At 42.7% G+C, this 19400-nt stretch overlaps 1 protein-coding gene across 3 annotated transcripts in view; it reads right to left on the bottom strand.

Moving 5' to 3' along the window:
• Positions 1-17652, bottom strand: part of LOC106580945 (multiple epidermal growth factor-like domains protein 6) — a 99135-nt gene extending 81483 nt beyond the window's left edge. The window contains exons 1-4 of one of the 3 annotated variants that reach the window (XM_045703655.1): positions 17303-17652; positions 13494-13628; positions 13011-13120; positions 12735-12839 (exon numbers count right to left, since the gene is read on the bottom strand). In XM_045703655.1, coding sequence (XP_045559611.1) covers positions 12735-12839; positions 13011-13120; positions 13494-13628; positions 17303-17385 — 433 coding nt within the window. In that variant the 5' untranslated portion in view covers positions 17386-17652. The remainder of the gene's footprint in view (positions 1-12734; positions 12840-13010; positions 13121-13493; positions 13629-17302) is intronic. The other 2 variants (XM_045703654.1, XM_045703653.1) reach the window with 2 other exon arrangements.
• Between the last annotated feature and the right edge of the window lie 1748 nt (positions 17653-19400).

The raw sequence follows: 19400 nt of genomic DNA, 5'->3' as shown, positions 1-19400 counted from the left end.
ACTAACGTGGTAAACACAGCACCTTAATGCACAGAAGCAATAAGGAATCGTTTGTTTAGCGTTCAGGGAAGTTCATTGCCATATGGTAGCCATTATGGCCCAAATTATGCTAATGCTAAGCACGTTTCACACTGGGCACTCAGGGTATGTATGCCTGTCAGTTCTAACTTGAGGCTTCTATCTACACTCAGACACATGGTTCCACAGTCCACACCCATCCCACATTTACAGCAGAATCGCTTGCAGCTCTTACAACTGGAAAAATATCAATAAAAAACATTAAATAAACTATGATAATTTTATCAGTTATATGATGAAATTATGAGATCTATATCTAAGCAGGGTCACTTTAGTGGAGGGTGTTTTGGGGTCTACTAATTCCAGCAGCCTCAATCTATCTCTATAAACTTGGCAGTAAGTGAAACCTTGGCCTGGCCAAGTGACCCAAACCCTCTGTCTCTGCCTTGTCCTCACAAAGCCAAATCTGCACCTGCTTTGCTTTTGAGGAAGGTCTGATCTCTTGACTGCTCGCAACCCACAGAATTTTTTTGTTTGTTGGCATAACAACTAACTCTCATACATGAAGACATACATGGCAGACTGCAGAACGTACCCAATGACCAAATTAAAGATTAGCAGAGACGTAGCTATTAACGGCAGACATCAGACATTACCGATAACGGAGTCTCTCTCCTGGTGCGTGATGGTCCTGTGGAGGTGCAGGAGAAGGTCACTATCTCACGGTGGGAAGCTGGCGGCCACCACACCTTCCACATCCTGACGGTCAGAAAAACACTCTTCGACAGCAACATATGTGACATCGCTTGTGGAAAAAAACCCAAGGTGTTATTCTAGTTTTAACACAGCAGCTTCAGTTGAAAAGCCAAGCCACCTTCCCTGCTTTAGGGCCTCCCAGTGGACCAGTGCTTACACCGCTGACCCAGCCTTCTCTCATAAAAGCAGATATTAATTACAGTAAAAGAAAACCCAGTCCAGACTCAAACTTCTCTCAAACATTCTTTGGCACCATTGTGACCATTCAACGTTTTTACAGCTTGAAATATGTACGCTTATGAGGATTTTTGTTTATTTGTTCATGTTTAGTGGTTCAATAATCCGCCCTTATTGCTGGCTCTGTCTCGGATGTGTTGGGTGAAGTCTGTCAGGCAGTGCCCCCAGAAGTTATACAACTCTGCATCAGGCAATTTGTTCCTACAGAGCTAGAAATAATCTGTGTACAGTTACAGTGAATCAGATGGACAAGTTTGAATAATCCACATTTACAGCAAGTGTTTCTGAATAGAACTGTTGGGCTTATCACCATTTCTAAATTAGATTTTGTACATTACTTGAAAGATAAAGCGAAAAGGCAAGTGCCTTAAGATTTTAGGATGTTTCTGACTGACCCCAAATGGTACAAGGACAATATGGTCTAAGACGCACAAATTCTGCTTCTAAATAAAAAAGGAAGGGAGGCCGTAAATGCATAGGATCCAGTTATAAGCCTGGTAAACAGTAATTGTGAAACCATAGAAAAATATATTAACTTGTCTAATGTTCTAAATAGGAGAGACTAATAAGAATATCATCCAGTGGTTATAAAACTAAGACATTATTAAGAAAACTAGGAACCAAACTTCTAGAGGGAACAGTGGCGCGTATTCATGGACGCCAAGGGAAGCCAGGCTTCCCCCAAAAATGTAACAACATTTTTTATTTATCTTTCGTCTCTCTGTGTTTCATTATTTTCCTGAGTGTTGAGCTAAACTGAGCGAGCTTTCCTGGTAAAAAAAAAGTGTCAGCTTGGATTTGGCGTCTCTCCTATCAAATCGCTTTGAGAGCATACATCATTAACAGAAACAACTTGAATTGTTGCATCTCGTTGTGTTGTTGTCCTCCGGTGGCTAGCTAACTAGGTAGCTAAACTTGGCCCTTTCCTAAATTATCCATGGATGGAGATAGGGATTTGGACTTAATTCTTCGTATAATGGCGATTCTGATCCAACAATACATTGTTGTGCATCTGGCCTGAGGGGATGGAAGTTCAATATGTACAGTAGCTAGATGTGGAAGGCTAATGTTAACTAGCTAACGTTGCCCATAAATGGAAGTTAGGCTAGCGGGCAAGCACTTAGCCTGGTAGCCTAGGACAACAAAAAATACAAGCATGTACTGTATGACAGAGTGATAGACCGTTTCGTCAACATGAAAGAGAGGAGGATGGCATTGGCGTTTCTCTACAAGTAGTGTGAGTCAACATGTTTTTCTTGCACAAATTCATGCGCGCAAAGAGAAATCAGAACCATGGACAGCCACATCATATTTAGCTAAATTGGACTAAATTGTTTTTGGTATCTTTTAGTCGTCCCTGTATTAGACTAAGCAGAGGTGATTTGATGATGTTGAAATGTTGAAGTTGAAATGGCGCTGGAATAGTAGAGGCAGCTCCGGTTTGCGGTAACTCTTCTAAATCAATAGTTGTCAGACAATGTCGAAAACATTAACTTGCTTAAGCATGCTGTAGGTCATCTGTTACATGCAATATGCTTTGTGGACTTCACCGGAGAGATGTTGCTCTCCGGTTTTGTGATAAAACAAAGGTGTGGGTTAATTTATTCTGCCACTGTCTTATTATTGTCCTGGCCTTTAGGCCTATATATCACGTTCGCAAGGCATATGAATTAACAGCAAATAACGCAATTATCATAACACATACAGTATAGGTTGTAATATGGGGGTGGGGGGCTTCCCCACTGATTTTACCCAATCACCGCTACTGAGAGGGAAGCTAATCAAGCTGTCTAGTTTTGAGGGGGTTGGGAGCAGTGTCTGGGGGTGGAGGGGTGAGAGGGTTGACGTCTGTGTTCACGAGTTCTGACCATACCTCAAAGCTGATTTGAACAAGAACAAGGGTGCTGCCAGCCAACCCACAGACCAACCTTTCAATGGTAATCCAATGGTTCCTGCTAAAGTTCGCTACATAAACAAAGCAAAGTTTCAGTCTCCTGAAACTTTATCAGCACAGGGCACATGGAACATATTTCTGTTCAAGGGATCTGAAAGACATTCTTGAAAGGGTCCTGAAACCTGTACTCATTACAACCAGATGCAGGGTATTAATCTTGTTCCCAAACACAGGCAGGGGAATTAGAATCACATCAGGTACTTTCATCTGTTAACGAGGTCCCCCTTCTTCCATTTACCAGTCAGACTGATCCAGGAACTGAACAGAGCTAAGACCAGAGGAGCGTAAATGTCAGTTACAGATGAGATTATGTCATCCCTTTGTCAGATGACAGCGAGTAAACTGCAAACCACAACAGCTGACTTTCCAAGCCCTTTGAGTTTAAAGGCAATTAAGTCTGGTCTTTTGTCTCACAGTCACAACATTATCAGATCAATAAATGTTCCTGTTACCCAGGAGCCCAAACAAAACAGTCAGTTTCCTTCAGGGACTCCTGTGGGAGTTGGACTAACCAGAGAGAAACTCCATAGCAGGCAAAAGACTCAGAGAAGGGAGACTGTCCAATCAGCCAACCAACACTCCCCCACACACACACCTGCTGAAATGAAACAAACTATCTCACAGACAGTCACAGGCTCTCTCTCTTTTTAAAGAAATCAATCGAGGAATCCAGTGGAAAGTTCTCATCATGTCCACTCTGGTTTTCCCTCTACTCATAATGCAAGGTTTTCAATCCAAGCTTTACAGATGTGAGACTAAGCATTGGCCCGTATGGTTAAATAAGAATGGGTATAAATTGGTCTTAGAGCACATTGCAAAATGCCCCAAGACTACCGGTATAGATTACAGTGTCTTCCCAATCCCAAAATGAACCCATCGCCACCGTCCCAACAGAACACTGAGACAGTCAGACATGATAGATACAGTCCACCAGGATTCATTTCCTTAAGATCTGATTAAGACTGGCATGTCCAGGAGCATAGTCTGACCACAACTCTCCAGAGCCATATTATACACAGATTCTCTAGTCTACAAAGTATGATTCTGTCCAGAGCTATCCAAATATACACACGATCACACATCATCACAGTCCCCCAGTGCTGAGAAGTAGGAGAGTCAGGAGACCACTAGCAGCTGTCCTCAGTGGTCTCAGACCCCAGACAGTTCTACTTGACTATGTTCAGGAAGTCTCCACACACACGCATGTACACACACACACACACACAGGCATGCTTGTAAACACACACACACACACACAGGCATGCTTGTAAACACACACACAAACATGCACAGACGTGGACACACATACACATGCACACAGACAATGTAGCAGGATGTTTGCCTCTGGGAGAAATAAACATGGGTCGAGAGGGTTAATTTCCTCATAGCCAGAGGAACATTATTCAAGCAAGGTACCACAGAAAGAATGCCCTGGGCTATTTTTTCTCTCTGCTAACTAGCATGTCATTACAAGGAGACTCCGAGAGAGAGAAGAGAGAGAGAGAGAGAGAGAGAGAGAGAGAGAGAGAGAGAGAGAGAGAGAGAGAGAGAGAGAGAGAGAGCGAGAGCCTCTGGGAAAGGAGGAAGAGTGTCGAACAGTGTCTCTCTCTGTATAACTGACAGATCTAGGGGACAATTGAGGACTTCATATGTGCAGTATCAGTATCTTTACAGAGTGATAAAAACAGAATCTCAGTCAGCCAACTACCTGAAAGTGGCTAACCCCTGGAACCCCACTCTCTTACTTGAACTTGATAAATGTCATGCTGCGACACCAGAAATGTTTCTGTTCTAACAGATAAAACGGAGCTGATCAAACTCAGATGGGGTGTAGCTATCGGCTGACTTGGAAGGAACATACAGTATGTGTGAGAGACATTCTCTGACTTTCACAGCTCAGTCATTTTGCTGCATAATCCACCAAAAGCAAGAGATCAGCAAATTCCCCAGGTACTGTCCATGATAGTCTTTTCACAAAAACACCCTGAACAAAATCAGCCTTTTCTGGCTAAAACCAGATGTGACCTGTCCACAGCATTTCATCGTACCTGCTCATTTCCTGCTTCCTTACTTCCTGCGGACCGACGTGCCGTTTCACCAAAGCCCGGCCGTTCAAAAGCGTAATGAAGTGAGACAGAGTAGTGTTCACAAGAGCCGTAAACGTAGCCAATAAGACCGGGCCACCTGGCCAGAATAAGTCTCAGACCTATCATGTGTTTAACACGTTGCTGAGAGTGCTGAGGCCGGGGCATCAACCCACAACACATAGCATCAACGCTGCAAACCGCGTGTCACAATCTGAAGGATTGCATTAGCATAGCGTCCTCTGACATCAGTGATTAGAAGCAGGGGGACGATTGGTCCCCACAGCAGCGAAGGAGGCGGTGTCATAGTTTAAACCTATGATGAGTGCTGAAAAGAAGGAGGAGGGAGCGAATCAGCAGTGTGTACCGAGTCTCCCTAATGTGATGGTCGAGCCAGGCTTCACTTACAGGCTTCTGTCAGTGTGCTTTCTCCTTGTGTCCGGGCCTAGAGAGCGTGAGTTGTGGTGAAAACAAATAACGCCAGATCCCTGGCATCTTGTCACGTCCTGACCATAGAGAGCTCTTATTTTCTATTGTAGAGTAGGTCAGGGCGTGACTGGGGTTTTTTCTAGTTATTATTTTCTATGTGGGGTTCTAGTTTAGTTTTTCTATGTTTGGGTGTTTGGTATGATTCCCAATTAGAGGCAGCTGGCTATCGTTGTCTCTAATTGGGGATCATACTTAAGTAGCATTTTTTCCACCTGTGGGTTATGGGATATTGTTTTTGAGTTAGTGCACGTAGCATCTCTGTAGTCACAGTTCGTTGTTAGTTTATTGTTTACTTGTTTTTGTCTTTGCTTAGTTTCACTTTCTAATAAATAATGTGGACCTCAACATTCGCTGCGCCTTGGCCTGACATTTATTCCAACGATTGTGACACCTCTGTAACCCAATCGCCGTTCTTTCTTTTCACACTCCCTTACTGTCTGCCTCTTTCTCAGGAGCAAAGGTGATCTCAGTATGAGTAACAAGACATTGGTTTTAATGGTCCTTCCACACGCAGTGCTGTGCTCACTGTTTCCTGGTGTGAAAGTACTCTGTGAACATCACACATCGCATTTTTGAGGGAATTGGCCAGCGCTTGATGCTGTGCAGAATCACTATTCAATGAATGTTCTTACAGTTGAAGTCGTAGGTTTACATACACCTTAGCCAAATACATTTAAACTCAGTTTTTAAATATTCCTGACATTTATTCCAAGTAAAAATTCCCTGTCTTAGGTCAGTTAGGATCACCACTTTATTTTAAGAATGTGAAATGTCAGAATAATAGTAGAGAGAATGATTTATTCAGCTTTTATTTATTTCATCACATTCCCAGTGGGTCAGAAGTTTACATACACTCAATTAGTATTTGGTAGCATTGCCTTTAAATTGTTTAACTTGGGTCAAACTTTTCAGGTAGCCTTCCACAAGCTTCCCACAATAAGTTTGGAGAATTCTGGCCCATTCCTCCTGACAGAGCTGGTGTAACTGAGTCAGGTTTGTAGGCCTCCATGCTCACACACGGTTTTTCAGTTCTGCCCACAAATTTTCTATAGGATTGAGGTCAGGGCTCTGTGATGGCCACTCCAATACCTTGACTTTGTTGTCCTTAAGCCATTTTTCCACAACTTTGGAAGTATGCGTCGGTTAATTGTCCATTTGGAAGACCCATTTGCGACCAAGCTTTAACTTCCTGACTGATGTCTTGAAATGTTTCTTCAATATATCCACATAGTTTTCCATCCTCATGATGCCATCAATTTTGTGAAGTGCACCAGTCCCTCCTGCAGCAAAGCACCCCCACAACATGATGCTGCCACCCCCGTGCTTCACGGTTGGGATGGTGTTCTTCGGCTTGCAAGCCTCCTCCTTTTAGCTCCAAACATAACGAAGGTCATTATGACCGAACAGTTCAATTATTGTTTCATCAGACCAGAGGACATTTCTCCAAAAAGTACGATCTTTGTCCTCATGTGCAGTTGCAAACCGTAGTCTGGCTTTTTTAATGGCGGTTTTGGAGCAGTGGCTTCTTCCTTACTGACCTGCCTTTCAGGTTAAGTCGATATAGGACTCGTTTTACTGTGGATATAGATACTTTTGTACCTGTTTCCTCCAGCATCTTCAGAAGGTCCTTTGCTGTTGTTCTGGGATTGATTTGCACTTTTTGCACCAAAGTACGTTCATCTCTAGGAGACAGAACGCGTCTCCTTCCTGAGCGGAATGACGGCTGCGTGGTCCCATGGTGTTTATACTTGCATACTATTGTTTGTACAGATGAACGTGGTACCTTCAGGCATTTGGAAATTGCTCCCATGGATGAACCAGACTTGTGGAGGTCTACAATTTTTTTTCTGAGGTCTTGGCTGATTGGATGAATGTTCCCATGATGTCAAGCAAAGAGGCACTGAGTTTGAAGGTAGGCCTTGAAATACATTCACAGGTACACCTCCAATTGACTCAAGTGATGTCAATTAGCCTATCAGAAGCTTCTAAAGCCATGACATCATTTTCTGGAATTTTCCAAGCTGTTTAAAGGCACAGTCAACTTGTGATACAGTGAATTATAAGTGAAATAATCTGTCTGTAAACAATTGTTGGAAAAATAACTTGTGTCATGCACAAAGTAGATGTCCTAACCGACTTGCCAAAACTACAATTAGTTAACAAGAAATTTGTGGAGTGGTTGAAAAACGAGTTAATGACTCCAACCTAAGAGAATGTAAACTTCAATTGTACATCCAAAATAGCTACTTATGAGTTCAAGATCAGTTAACCTGTACAGCACCTTTCTCAGGCCGACAGCACCTTTCTCAGGCCGATCCTATTGAATGCGTTGATTGCTTGTCTGTACAGTGAGGGAAAAAAGTATTTGATCCCCTGCTGATTTTGTACATTTGCCCACTGACAAAGAAATGATCAGTCTATAATTTTAATGGAAGGTTTATTTGAACAGTGAGAGACAGAATAACAATAAAAACCAGAAAAACGCGTATCAAAAATGTTATAAATTGATTTGCATTTTAATGAGGGAAATAAGTATTTGACACCCTCTGCAAAACATGACTTAGTACTTTGTGATTACCAACAAGGGTTTTGCCACATAGGTATACTTTCCACATTATATTAACTAAACTGAATAAAACACTTACGGTATCTGCATAAGCTGTGCTGGTCATTAAGACAACAAAAAGACTACAATTATCTTACCAAGGGAGAATCGCCATAGTATTCCAACCACCACACTCACATCTAGGTCAACCCAAACCTGAATGCTGTGCTAGAGAGAACCAATAAAGCATGGAGAACATTATACAGCTTCCCTCTCCCCAGTCTTCTTGTCCTTAATAGGTTTAGTCAGAAAGCCAATGTAACAGTCTTCGTCATCCTCGGATGAAGGGGAAGAGAAATCAGACCAAAATGCAGCGTGGTAAGTGTTCGCCATTTTAATGTTAAAACTGAACACTAATGCGACAGGCAAACAAAAGAACAACCGAACAGTTCCATCAGGTGCAAAACACTAAACAGAAATTAACCACCCACAAAACCCAAAGGAAAACAGGCTGCCTAAGTATGGCTCCCAATCAGCAACAACGATATACAGCTGTCCCTGATTGAGAGCCATACCCGGCAGAAACAAAGAAATACCAAACATAGAAAAAAGGACATAGAATGCCCACCCCAACTCACGCCCTGACCAACCAAAATAGAGACATAAAAGGATCTCTAAGGTCAGGGCGTGACAGCCAAGGCATGGTTCTGCAGGGCTAACTCTACTGCAGCAAAGCAGAGACAGGTAGGCCAGGATCTCTGAGCAACACAGCACAGCACAGCACAGCACAGCTTCATTACTCTGAGTGAGTTGACAGAGCTCTTGGCAGGTTGAAGCCTCTCTGCTGACCTGGGACACGAAACCAAGGAAAATGCTCAGGAGCAGAGTAAAGCAGACATTTTATATGGTTTCAGCTCTGATAATCAACGCTCCACTGCTGGAGTGGGCCATATTCTGAAACTACATGGGAATAACCTTGGAATAGCACTTGGAACATTGGAGCATGTGCGTATGAATGTCCATTGCTTTTAGAAAATATTTTTTTTAAAAGGGGGAGAAGTCTGTCAGTGAGCTGCATTCAACCACATCCACCAACTCAAAAAGCAGCTCACTTCGATCACACCTTTAATCCCAATCACACCTTGCATCTATATGTATATTTTTGATTCTAAAAATACACTAAACCTGGAGCAAAACCTTACAACTTCTAAACCTAACCCTTGACCTTTTTATGCATTTGACTCAACACAGAGGAACAGTGTCCCTCTCAGTGAGAGCTGGCTGAAAATGGCTGCTGCCCTGCTTTAACCCTTCTGGCTGGAGAGGAGGATAAATCTACTCTGAGAGGTGGAGGAAGGAAAGATGTTAAGGGAGAGAGGAGGAATAAGAGGTCAAAGCTGCTGTGTTCACAGACAGAACTGAATCACAGGATGCTAAAAACCTTGACGGAAAAGAGTCAAGGCTTATCTTTGTCCCCCTTCCCTGTCACCTGACTAATGTGTGTGTCCCTCTGTTGTTCACCCTTCCATGAAAACCCAAGCAGCTCTTTCCAAACAAACGAGCGGGGCAGCCATCAGAAACAAACACTGATGCGTCCCTGTGAAATGTCACAGCCGGAGGAAGAGCAACAAAGAGAACCCCTGGCAGGACCTTCCTCCTGCTGTGTGTGTGTGTGTGTGTGTGTGTGTGTGTGTGTGTGTGTGTGTGTGTGTGTGTGTGTGTGTGTGTGTGTGTGTGGCGTGTGTGCGTGTGACAGTGTTACAGTGTGTGTGAGTGCCTGAGTGCATGTTTGCGTGCGTGCATGCATATGCATGGGAAGGGGGTGTAACTAATTGTTCTCTGTTCTCTCTTGGCGGGAGTCTTCCTTAGAACATCAACTAACAAACGTTGTCCTCTCGCTGTTGGCCGTATGACAGAGTGTTAGGGGTCAGAGGGTCAGAGGGAAAGGAGAGCAGATCAAGAGATGTTCATGAGAATTTTAAAGACAGGAAGAATAATTCTGGATCAGGTTACTTCTCATATTTACAGTCCACAGTCCACTAGTATGCTTTCATATTTTATTATTTGGGCCTGCAAAGTAGAACTGTACTTGTTTCATAGTTAAGGTGCTGGGAGGGGTTCAATAGTGATTGCTTGCTGATTAGCTTCAATAAACATGAAGGACGTGTAGGCTGGACTACTGCAATGCTTCTAGGCTGGACTACTGCAATGCTCTACTTTCCGGCTACCCGGATAAAGCACTAAACAAACTTCAGTTAGTGCTAAATACGGCTGCTAGAATCCTGACTAGAACCAAAAAATGTGATCATATTCCTCCAGTGCTAGCCTCCCTACACTGGCTTCCTGTTAAGGCAAGGGCTGATTTCAAGGTTTTACTGCTAACCTACAAAGCATTACATGGGCTTGCTCCTACCTATCTTTCCGATTTGGTCCTGCCGTACATACCTACACGTACGCCACGGTCACAAGACGCAGGCCTCCTAATTGTCCCTAGAATTTCTAAGCAAACGGCTGGAGGTAGGGCTTTCTCCTATAGAGCTCCATTTTTATGGAATGGTCTGCCTACCAATGTGAGAGACGCAGACTCAGTCTCAACCTTTAAGTCTTTACTGAAGACTTATCTCTTCAGTAGGTCCTATGATTAAGTATAGTCTGGCCCAGGAGTGTGAAGGTGAACGGAAAGGCTGGAGCAACGAACCGCCCTTGCTGTCTCTGCCTTGCCGGTTCCCCTCTTTCCACTGGGATTCTCTGCCTCTAACCCTATTACAGGGGCTGAGTCACTGGCTTACTGGTGTTCTCCCATGCCGTCCATGGGAGGGGTGCATCACTTGAGTGGGTTGAGTCACTGACGTGGTCTTCCTGTCTGGGTTGGCGCCCCCCCCTTGGGTTGTGCCATGGCGGAGATCGTTGTGGGCTATACTCGGCCTTGTCTTAGGACTGTAAGTTGGTGGTTGGAGACATCCTTCTAGTGGTGTGGGGGCTGTGCTTTGGCAAAGTGGGTGGGGTTATATCCTGCCTGTTTGGCCCTGTCCGGGGGTATCATCGGATGGGGCCACAGTGTCTTCTGATCCCTCCTGTCTCCGCCTCCAGTATTTATGCTGCAGTAGTTTATGTGTCGGGGGCTAGGGTCAGTCTGTTACATCTGGAGTATTTCTCTTGTCTTATCCGGTGTCCTGTGTGAATTTAAATATGCTCTCTCTAATTCTCTCTTTCTCTCTTTCTGTCTTTCTCTCGGAGGACCTGAGCCCTAGGACCATGCCTCTGGACTACCTGGCATGATGACTCCTTGCTGTCCCCAGTCCACCTGGCCGTGCTGCTGCTCCAGTTTCAACTGTTCTGCCTGCGGCTATGGAACCCTGACCTGTTCACCGGACGTGCTTGTTGCACCCTCGACAACTACTATGATTATTATTATTTGACCATGCTGGTCATTTATGAACATTTTAACATCTTGACCATGTTCTGTTATAATATCCACCCTGCACAGCCAGAAGAGGACTGGCCACCCCTCATAGCCTGGTTCCTCTCTAGGTTTCTTCCTAGGTTTTTGGCCTTTCTAGGGAGTTTTTCCTAGGGAGTTTTTCCTAGCCACCGTGCTTCTTTCACATGCATTGCTTGCTGTTTGGGGTTTTAGGCTGGGTTTCTGTACAGCACTTTGAGATATCAGCTGATGTACAAAGGGCTATATAAATACATTTGATTTGATTTTGATTTGATTTGACCACTGAAGCTTTACAGAATCCTAGTCATTGGCCCATACTCACAAAGTGTCTCAGAGTTGGAGTTCTGATCTAGGATCAGGTTCCCACCTGTCCATATATCTTATTCATTATGATCTAAAAGGTCAAAGATCCTAGATCAGATCCTACTCTATGGGATGACTTTATGTCAATATAGGCCCTGGTGTCCAGACAGGCAGTGTCTGTTCCATCTGTGAGAACCTCAAACTGCACATACCCTCATTAGATTCCAGCTTGCAGACTGGAGGACAGAGGATCGAGGTAGGGTTGAGTTTAAAAATATATATATATTTCACCTTTATTTAACTAGGCAAGTCAGTTAAGAACAAATTCTTATTTACAATGATGGCCTACCCAGCGAGTTAGCCCCCCAGCACCCGGGGCAGCAGCCTTCAAAGGACCCATTTTCTCCCATAGTGCACTTCTGCCACCTCTAATTACCCAGCAACCCCCATTGATCCGATCGCAGCCACAGGAAACCCTCATTTATGTTCAAAGTGAAAGCACAAGGTCTGCACTGTGTCCATTAGGACTTTACCAGTTTTTTCTCCTTTAAGGATATAGGTCAGTCTCTAGGGCTGGACTCACTAATCTACACACAGCCTCACAGCTGTAAAAAGGATACATCGCAAAGCGGTGGCTAGTGGTTTCAGGGTGGACACTGAAGGTTAAAAAACGTTGACCTTTACAATGTTGACGTGTTTAGTCGAAAAGGATTCTGTGTTTTTCTCTGGCCTCTCATTCACTCTTTCTCACACTCTCTCTCATTCTCTCCCTCTCCCTCTCTGTCTCTCACACTCTCTCTCACTCATATCTTTACCATTCTCTCACTCCTCTTCTCTCTCAAAACCCCCCAAAACCATGGCAAAGTGTCCACAACATGTTCTCTGACTCCATGATGACTCACTCACCATACTGGCAGCGTGTTCCTTGGAAGCCTACAGGACACTGACAGATCTGGTCACCTCTCTCAGCACACCTGCCCCCATTGAAGCAGGTAGTAGCAGCACACACCCCTTTAGAACACAACGCACATCAGTCACTCCAGTAACACCTGCAAATGCTCATACACATCATGGCACGACAACACATGAACAATTCATTTAATATGTACGATAGCGCTAAATTTGTCCATAGATAAATGTGTTAATACAAAAATAATATTCAGTGTTTGACTTTGAACTCACGGTGCAAACAGCCCCTCTCCTTGCCCCTCTGTGTCCACCCAGGGCAGCACCTGTACACCCTGTGCACATCCATACTGTACACCTGCCTGTAGGCTGTGTAGTAGCCTGTTCTGCAGAAAGGAAACGACATACAGGTGTAGGATCTTAATTTGATCAACCTGTTGCAGGAGAACTTTCCTTCAATGCAGGAAATGTTAAACTTGTAGTGTATTTGAGGTTTAAAAAGGCTTCTGAAGTTTGTCATTTCCACTTTGACATTTCAGACTTGATTTTCCCTCAAACCCTACATAAATGTGCAATCATTATAATCTACACAACAATTCACATTTCCTGTTGCTGCAGGATTATTTCCCTGCTGTAGCAAACTGGCTCAAATTAAGATCCTACATCTGTATGAGCCCAGTTATGATAGGAGAGACTGAGTACAACTATCTAACAACAACAACAACAACAACAGGGTATTGGAGAAGATGTGCCACTCACCTCCTTTCGTAGCCAACACACCAGCGGTGGCCGGTGCAGCCTTGCTTCCAGACCTTGACCATCCGAGTGAAGGCCTGGACACAAGGCTGGCGTGCACCCAGCATGGACAACTCCTGCTCCGCACACACATTAGGCCTGCAGAGACACAGAGAGGATGGTTCAGTCTGTAACACTTTACATTAAGTAGCTTGTATACCTGTGTAGTAACACTATAATTACTCTGGGTACTAGGGCTACATTGTTATATACCATGTTGTTATCATCAATTTAATCACTAATTTACAACGGCATAAACATGGAGATGAGCGGTTTAGATTAGAGTTCGACTGATTATGATTTTTCAACGCCAATACCGATACCAATTATTGGAGGACCAAAAAAAGCCGATACCGATTAATTGGCGGTTTTTTAAATGTATTTATTTGTAATAATGACAATTACAACAATACTGAATTAACACTTATTTTAACTTAATATAATACATCAATAAAATCAATTTAGCCTCAAATAAATAATGAAACATGTTCAATTTGGTTTAAATAATGCAAAAACAAAGTGTTGGAGAAGAAAGTAAAAGTGCAATATGTGCCATGTAAGAAAGCTAACCTTTAAGTTCCTTGCTCAGAACATGAGAACATATGAAAGCTGGTGGTTCCTTTTAACATGGGTCTTCAATATTCCCAGGTAAGAAGTTTTAGGTTGTAGTTATTATAGGAATTATAGGACTATTTCTCTCTATACGATTTGTATTTCAAATACCTTTGACTATTGGATGTTCTTATAGGCACTTTAGTATTGCCAGTGTAACAGTATAGCCTCCGTCCCTCTCCTCGCTCCTCCTACCTGGGCTCGAACCAGGAACACATCGACAACAGCCACCCTCGAAGCAGCATTACCCATGCAGAGCAAGGGGAACAACTACTCCAAGTCTCAGAGCGAGTGACCTTTGAAACGCTATTAGCGCGCACCCGGCTAACTAGCTAGCCATTTCACATCGGTTACACCAGCCTAATCTTGGGAGTTGATAGGCTTGAAGTCATAAACAGCACAATGCTTGAAGCACAGCGAAGAGCTGCTGGCAAAACGCACGAAAGTGCTGTTTCAATGAATGCTTATGAGCCTGCTGCTGCCTACCACCGCTCAGTCAGACTGCTCCATCAAATCATAGACTTAATTATAACATAATAACACACAGAAATACGAGCCTTAGGTCATTAATATGGCCGAATCCGGAAACTATCATCTCGAAAACAAAACGTTTTTTTCTTTCAGTGAAATATGGAACCGTTCCGTATTTTATCTAACGGGTGGCATCCCTAAGTGTAAATATTCCTGTTACATTGCACAACCTTCTATGTTATGTCATAATTACGTAAAATTCTGGCAAATTAGTTCGCAACGAGCTAGGTGGCCCAAACTGTTGCATAGACTCTGTGTGCAATGAACGCAAGAGAAGTGACACAATTTCACCTGCTTAATATTGCCTGCTAACCTGGATTTCTTTTAGCTAAATATGCAGGTTTAAAAATATATTCTTCTGTGTATTGATTTTAAGAAAGGCATTGATGTTTATGGTTAGGTACAGTCGTGCAACGATTGTGCTTTTTTCGCAAATGTGCTTTTGTTAAATCATCCCCCGTTTGGCGAAGTCGGCTGTCTTTGATAAGAAGAAATAGTTTTTACAGTTCACAACGAGCCAGGCGGCCCAAACTGCTGCATATACCCTGACTCTGTTGCAAGAGAAGTGACACATTTTCCCTAGTTAAAAGAAATTAATGTCAGCAGGCAATATTAACTAAATATGAAGGTTTAAAAATATATACTTGTGTATTGATTTTAAGAAAGGCATTGATGTTTATGGTTGGAGCAACGTGTACCTAAGCGATTACATGCAATGCAGGACAGGCTAGATAAACTAGTAATATCATCAACCATGTGTAGTTAACTAGTGATTATGATTGATTGATTGTTTTTTAGAAGATAAGTTTAATGCTAGCTAGCAACTTACCTTGGCTTCTTACTGCATTCGCGTAACAGGCAGGCTCCTCGTGGAGTGCAATGTAAAGCAGGTGGTTAGAGCGTTGGACTAGTTAACCGTAAGGTTGCAAGATTGAATCCCCGAGCTGACAAGGTAAAAATCTGTCGTTCTGCCCCTGAACAAGGCAGTTAACTCACTGTTCCTAGGCCGTCATTGAAAATAAGAATGTGTTCTTAACTGACTTACCTAGTTAAATAAAGGTGTAAAAAAGGGGAAAAAATCGGCAAAATCGGCGTCCAAAAATACCGATTTCCGATTGTTATGAAACTTGAAATCGTCCCTAATTAATCGGCCATTCCGATTAATCGGTCGACCTCTAGTTTAGATATCCTTCAAGTTATTAGTGATGGATACACAGGACAGGAGAGGGTCAGGGTTGAGAGAGAGTTTTTACTCTCCTCAATCTGACATCAGAGTTGCTGACTCTTATCATGAACCACCCAGCAGCACCAGACCCTCCAGCGTCTTGACAGGTGCCAAGTGTGTGCACCCCAGATGAGGTGTGTGTGTGTGTGTGTGTGTGTGTGTGTGTGTGTGTGTGTGTGTGTGTGTGTGTGTGTGTGTGTGTGTGTGTGTGTGTGTATCACCCAAGGAGCACGCCGACACAGGGGAAACACTGACACAATCCAAGAGGAAGCAGTTGCACACATTCCAACAGACACAGTAACATACATTACCTAGATGTACTATCTTATGTCTATTCACAGCACCAGCTAGACCTGGGAATTTAGCAATTGGATTGAATTCAGCAATAATTGGCCATTGTTAGGAGTATCTCATTGTTTAGCTCAAGGCACGCTATATGGCTTGTGTGTTACCTGCTGAGGGCTCCATAATGTAAAGTAAAACCATTCTATCTGCATCTGTAGTCTGGGTTTTGGTCTGTTCTCCTTTAGAATTCCCTAGACTCATGTTCTCAAATACTCTGCTAGAGTTGGACAGTGTTCCAGATACCCAATAAACAACCAATAAAACTCTCCAGGCAATACCAGTTTCTTATCTCATAAGAGAAAACATGTCAGAATGTGTGTGCTTGTTTGTGTGCATGCATGACTTTGTGCATGTCTTCCTGTCCGCCAATGAAAATGCCAAGGTATTCAGCAGCTGAATATCTACATACCATCCATCATAAATATATCAAGATGTTGTCAGAACACAGATTTATAACACACTTTTGTCCAACGGTGTATTTCTGTATCTGCACACACCATCTGTGTTCAATAGACAGCAGGCTAGGTTAATTAGCTAAGGGAAGTTATAGGCTCTTATAGTCATGTAAATATCCTTCTGAATGCGTGGCCTGCACACGCTCATTCTTTTCGCGAAGTCTCTTGAGAAATGCACATTCCTTTACATCCTCAGTATAATAATGATCATGCTTGCCGGGTAAAGTAATATGGTTTATTTTACGTGGGGTCCACAAAGGGCGACGCCTAGAGGACAAATGCATGCAGATTACTGTTGTGCAGTCAAAAAAGAGAAGAGTACAGATAAAACGTTCGTATCCAACAGTAGAAAACAGTGACAACAAAGCCTAATAACCATGATTAGAGGCTGTGATTGATCCCTTTAACCAAAAGCATGTTGAAACATGCTGCAATAACACATTTTCCATTGAAGAGCCGCGAAAACCAAATGGAGTATTTATTCATTTGGTTATTTACAGACTCAAATGTTGAAGTGTCTCAGACACAGACACATGGAGGCTGTAGTGTGCTCACGTATTAGATGACTCAACATACAATATTCGAGCAACTCTAAATTCACTCACATGTCAGGTTGTAACTCCAGAGATGATGCGATGCGCGCGGTGTCCAGTGCTATCATACACCACATTAAAAGGTCCAAGAACATTATTCATTCACACATGGAAGACTACAAAGTAAAGCGTGATGTGGTGAAGGTAAATATCTCCTATAGTCCCGTCAAATAATGATGTGCATCCTGTCTCTGACTGTGAACGCATCGAAACAGGACTACAATGCTTCCAGATTGTCCCGTGTCTAGAGAGTTTGAGAGAGGGTCTTCTTGTCCTCAGCTTGCATCCATCCCCCTTCGTCGTACGAGCTCTATTCACAAGAGTTCCGGAGTACCACCCACGAGCACTAGAGGGTCCCTATCATCACCAATGAGATCGATCTTAACTCAACTCTCCGCTTCTAAGAGCTTTTCAACTGTGTATTTTGATCTATGAAAAGTGCAGACTATTAAACATAAACTTCATACACTAAATAGATTCTGATTGGTTTGATTATTGATCCATTCACGACCTTTATTTACGAGATCAAAAACATTTACCAACCCTAAGACTTTTTGACACCTTCCTGCTTTATCATTTTTTTCTCTGTAACCTGCAGGCCTATTTTATAGTGTTTTGTTGGAGTTCATTGAAGTTTCAATTAGAAAGCGTTGATTTGGAAACAGCGACCTCCACTGTTGTTGTCTTTGAATCGTGCATTTATTAATTGCAATGTATTATAGGAGACTACCCTACAGCGCAAATTTGCAGTTCTCTCAGATGTTAATTCAGATGTTTTTTTAAATGTAGGCTCACAGTGCTGAGTGCAAAGTGGTTCATGAATGGCTTTATGTGTGAGTTTCTCTCTCCATCCTACTCTTCCGCTTCTCAACCTTCTCCCTCTCTCGACTTCTTTCGCTCTTTTTTTCTCTTCCATCTTCTCCTTCAATCACTTCAACTCCACTGTCACTTTCTGCATCTCCTCCTTTGCCTTCTCTTTGACATCTACTTTTATTTTGTCAATCTCATTCACTTAATTGTTTAATAATCTCTCCTGTTCTTGTAATATTCTGCCTTCTCTTATTCACATCCACTTTCAACCTTTCCACTAACTTATTCTTCCTCTCCATCTTCTCTTTCTTCTTTTCCAACTCCAACTTTCAAACTTTCTCCAATATGTCTAGCTTCTTGCTCTTTTTCTCCAGTTTCTCTTTCTGCTTATCCAGCCCCTTGTCTTTCATCACTACCTACTCCCTCTTCTTCACCACCTATCTCTGCATTGTCACCTTCCCCTTCCTCCCTTCCTCTCTACCCCTCGTTCTTCTTCTTCTTCTTCATTTCCTCCTTTGCACTCTCCACTCCTTGTCTTCTCCAACACATTCTCTTTTATTTCCACCTTCTCTCCCTACTTATTGATCTTCTCCAGCAGTTTGTAGAGAGCTTTCACGGTGTCTTCTATAATCTCTGCATTCATACTCTCTTTAACTCTCTCTATCTCCCTCTCAATCTCTGCACATGTTTTTGCTCCAACCCTCAAATAATTGTGATACAACTGCTGAATAAGTAGGCTAAATCATTTGTATCAGTGAATAATACATCAGGCAACATTTTAGGAAAAGCTATTCATTCTTATGATCAAACAATAAAAACGTTTGCTTAAATATGTTTTGACCCATGGTTAATAAGTACCCACCATGTGAGTGCAGAAATCCAGTGGTGTAAAGTACGTACTTAAAAATACTTTAAAGTACTATTTAAGTAGTTTTTATGGTATCTACTTTTCTATTTATATTTTGACAACTTACTTTTACCTCACTACGTTCCTAAAAAAAAAGGTACTTTTTACTCCATACATTTTCCCTGACACATTTTGAATGCTTAGCAGGACTGGAAAATAGTCAAATGCACGCACAACAGAACATCCCTGGTCACCCCTACTGCCTCTGATCTGGCGGACTCACTAAACACAAATGCTTTGTTTGTAAATTATGTCTGAGTGTTAGAGTGTGGCCCTGGCTATATTTACATTTAAAAACGCAAGAAAATGGTGCCGTCTGGATTGATTAATATAAGTAATTTGAAATGATTTATACTTTTACTTTTGATACTTAAGTATATTCGAGCAATTGCA

Source organism: Salmo salar, chromosome ssa20 (genome assembly GCF_905237065.1).
Source record: "Salmo salar chromosome ssa20, Ssal_v3.1, whole genome shotgun sequence".
NCBI classification, from domain to species: Eukaryota; Metazoa; Chordata; class Actinopteri; order Salmoniformes; family Salmonidae; genus Salmo; species Salmo salar.
The sequence above is the reverse complement of the archived record's forward strand: the minus strand, read 5'-3'. Positions and strand labels throughout refer to the sequence as shown.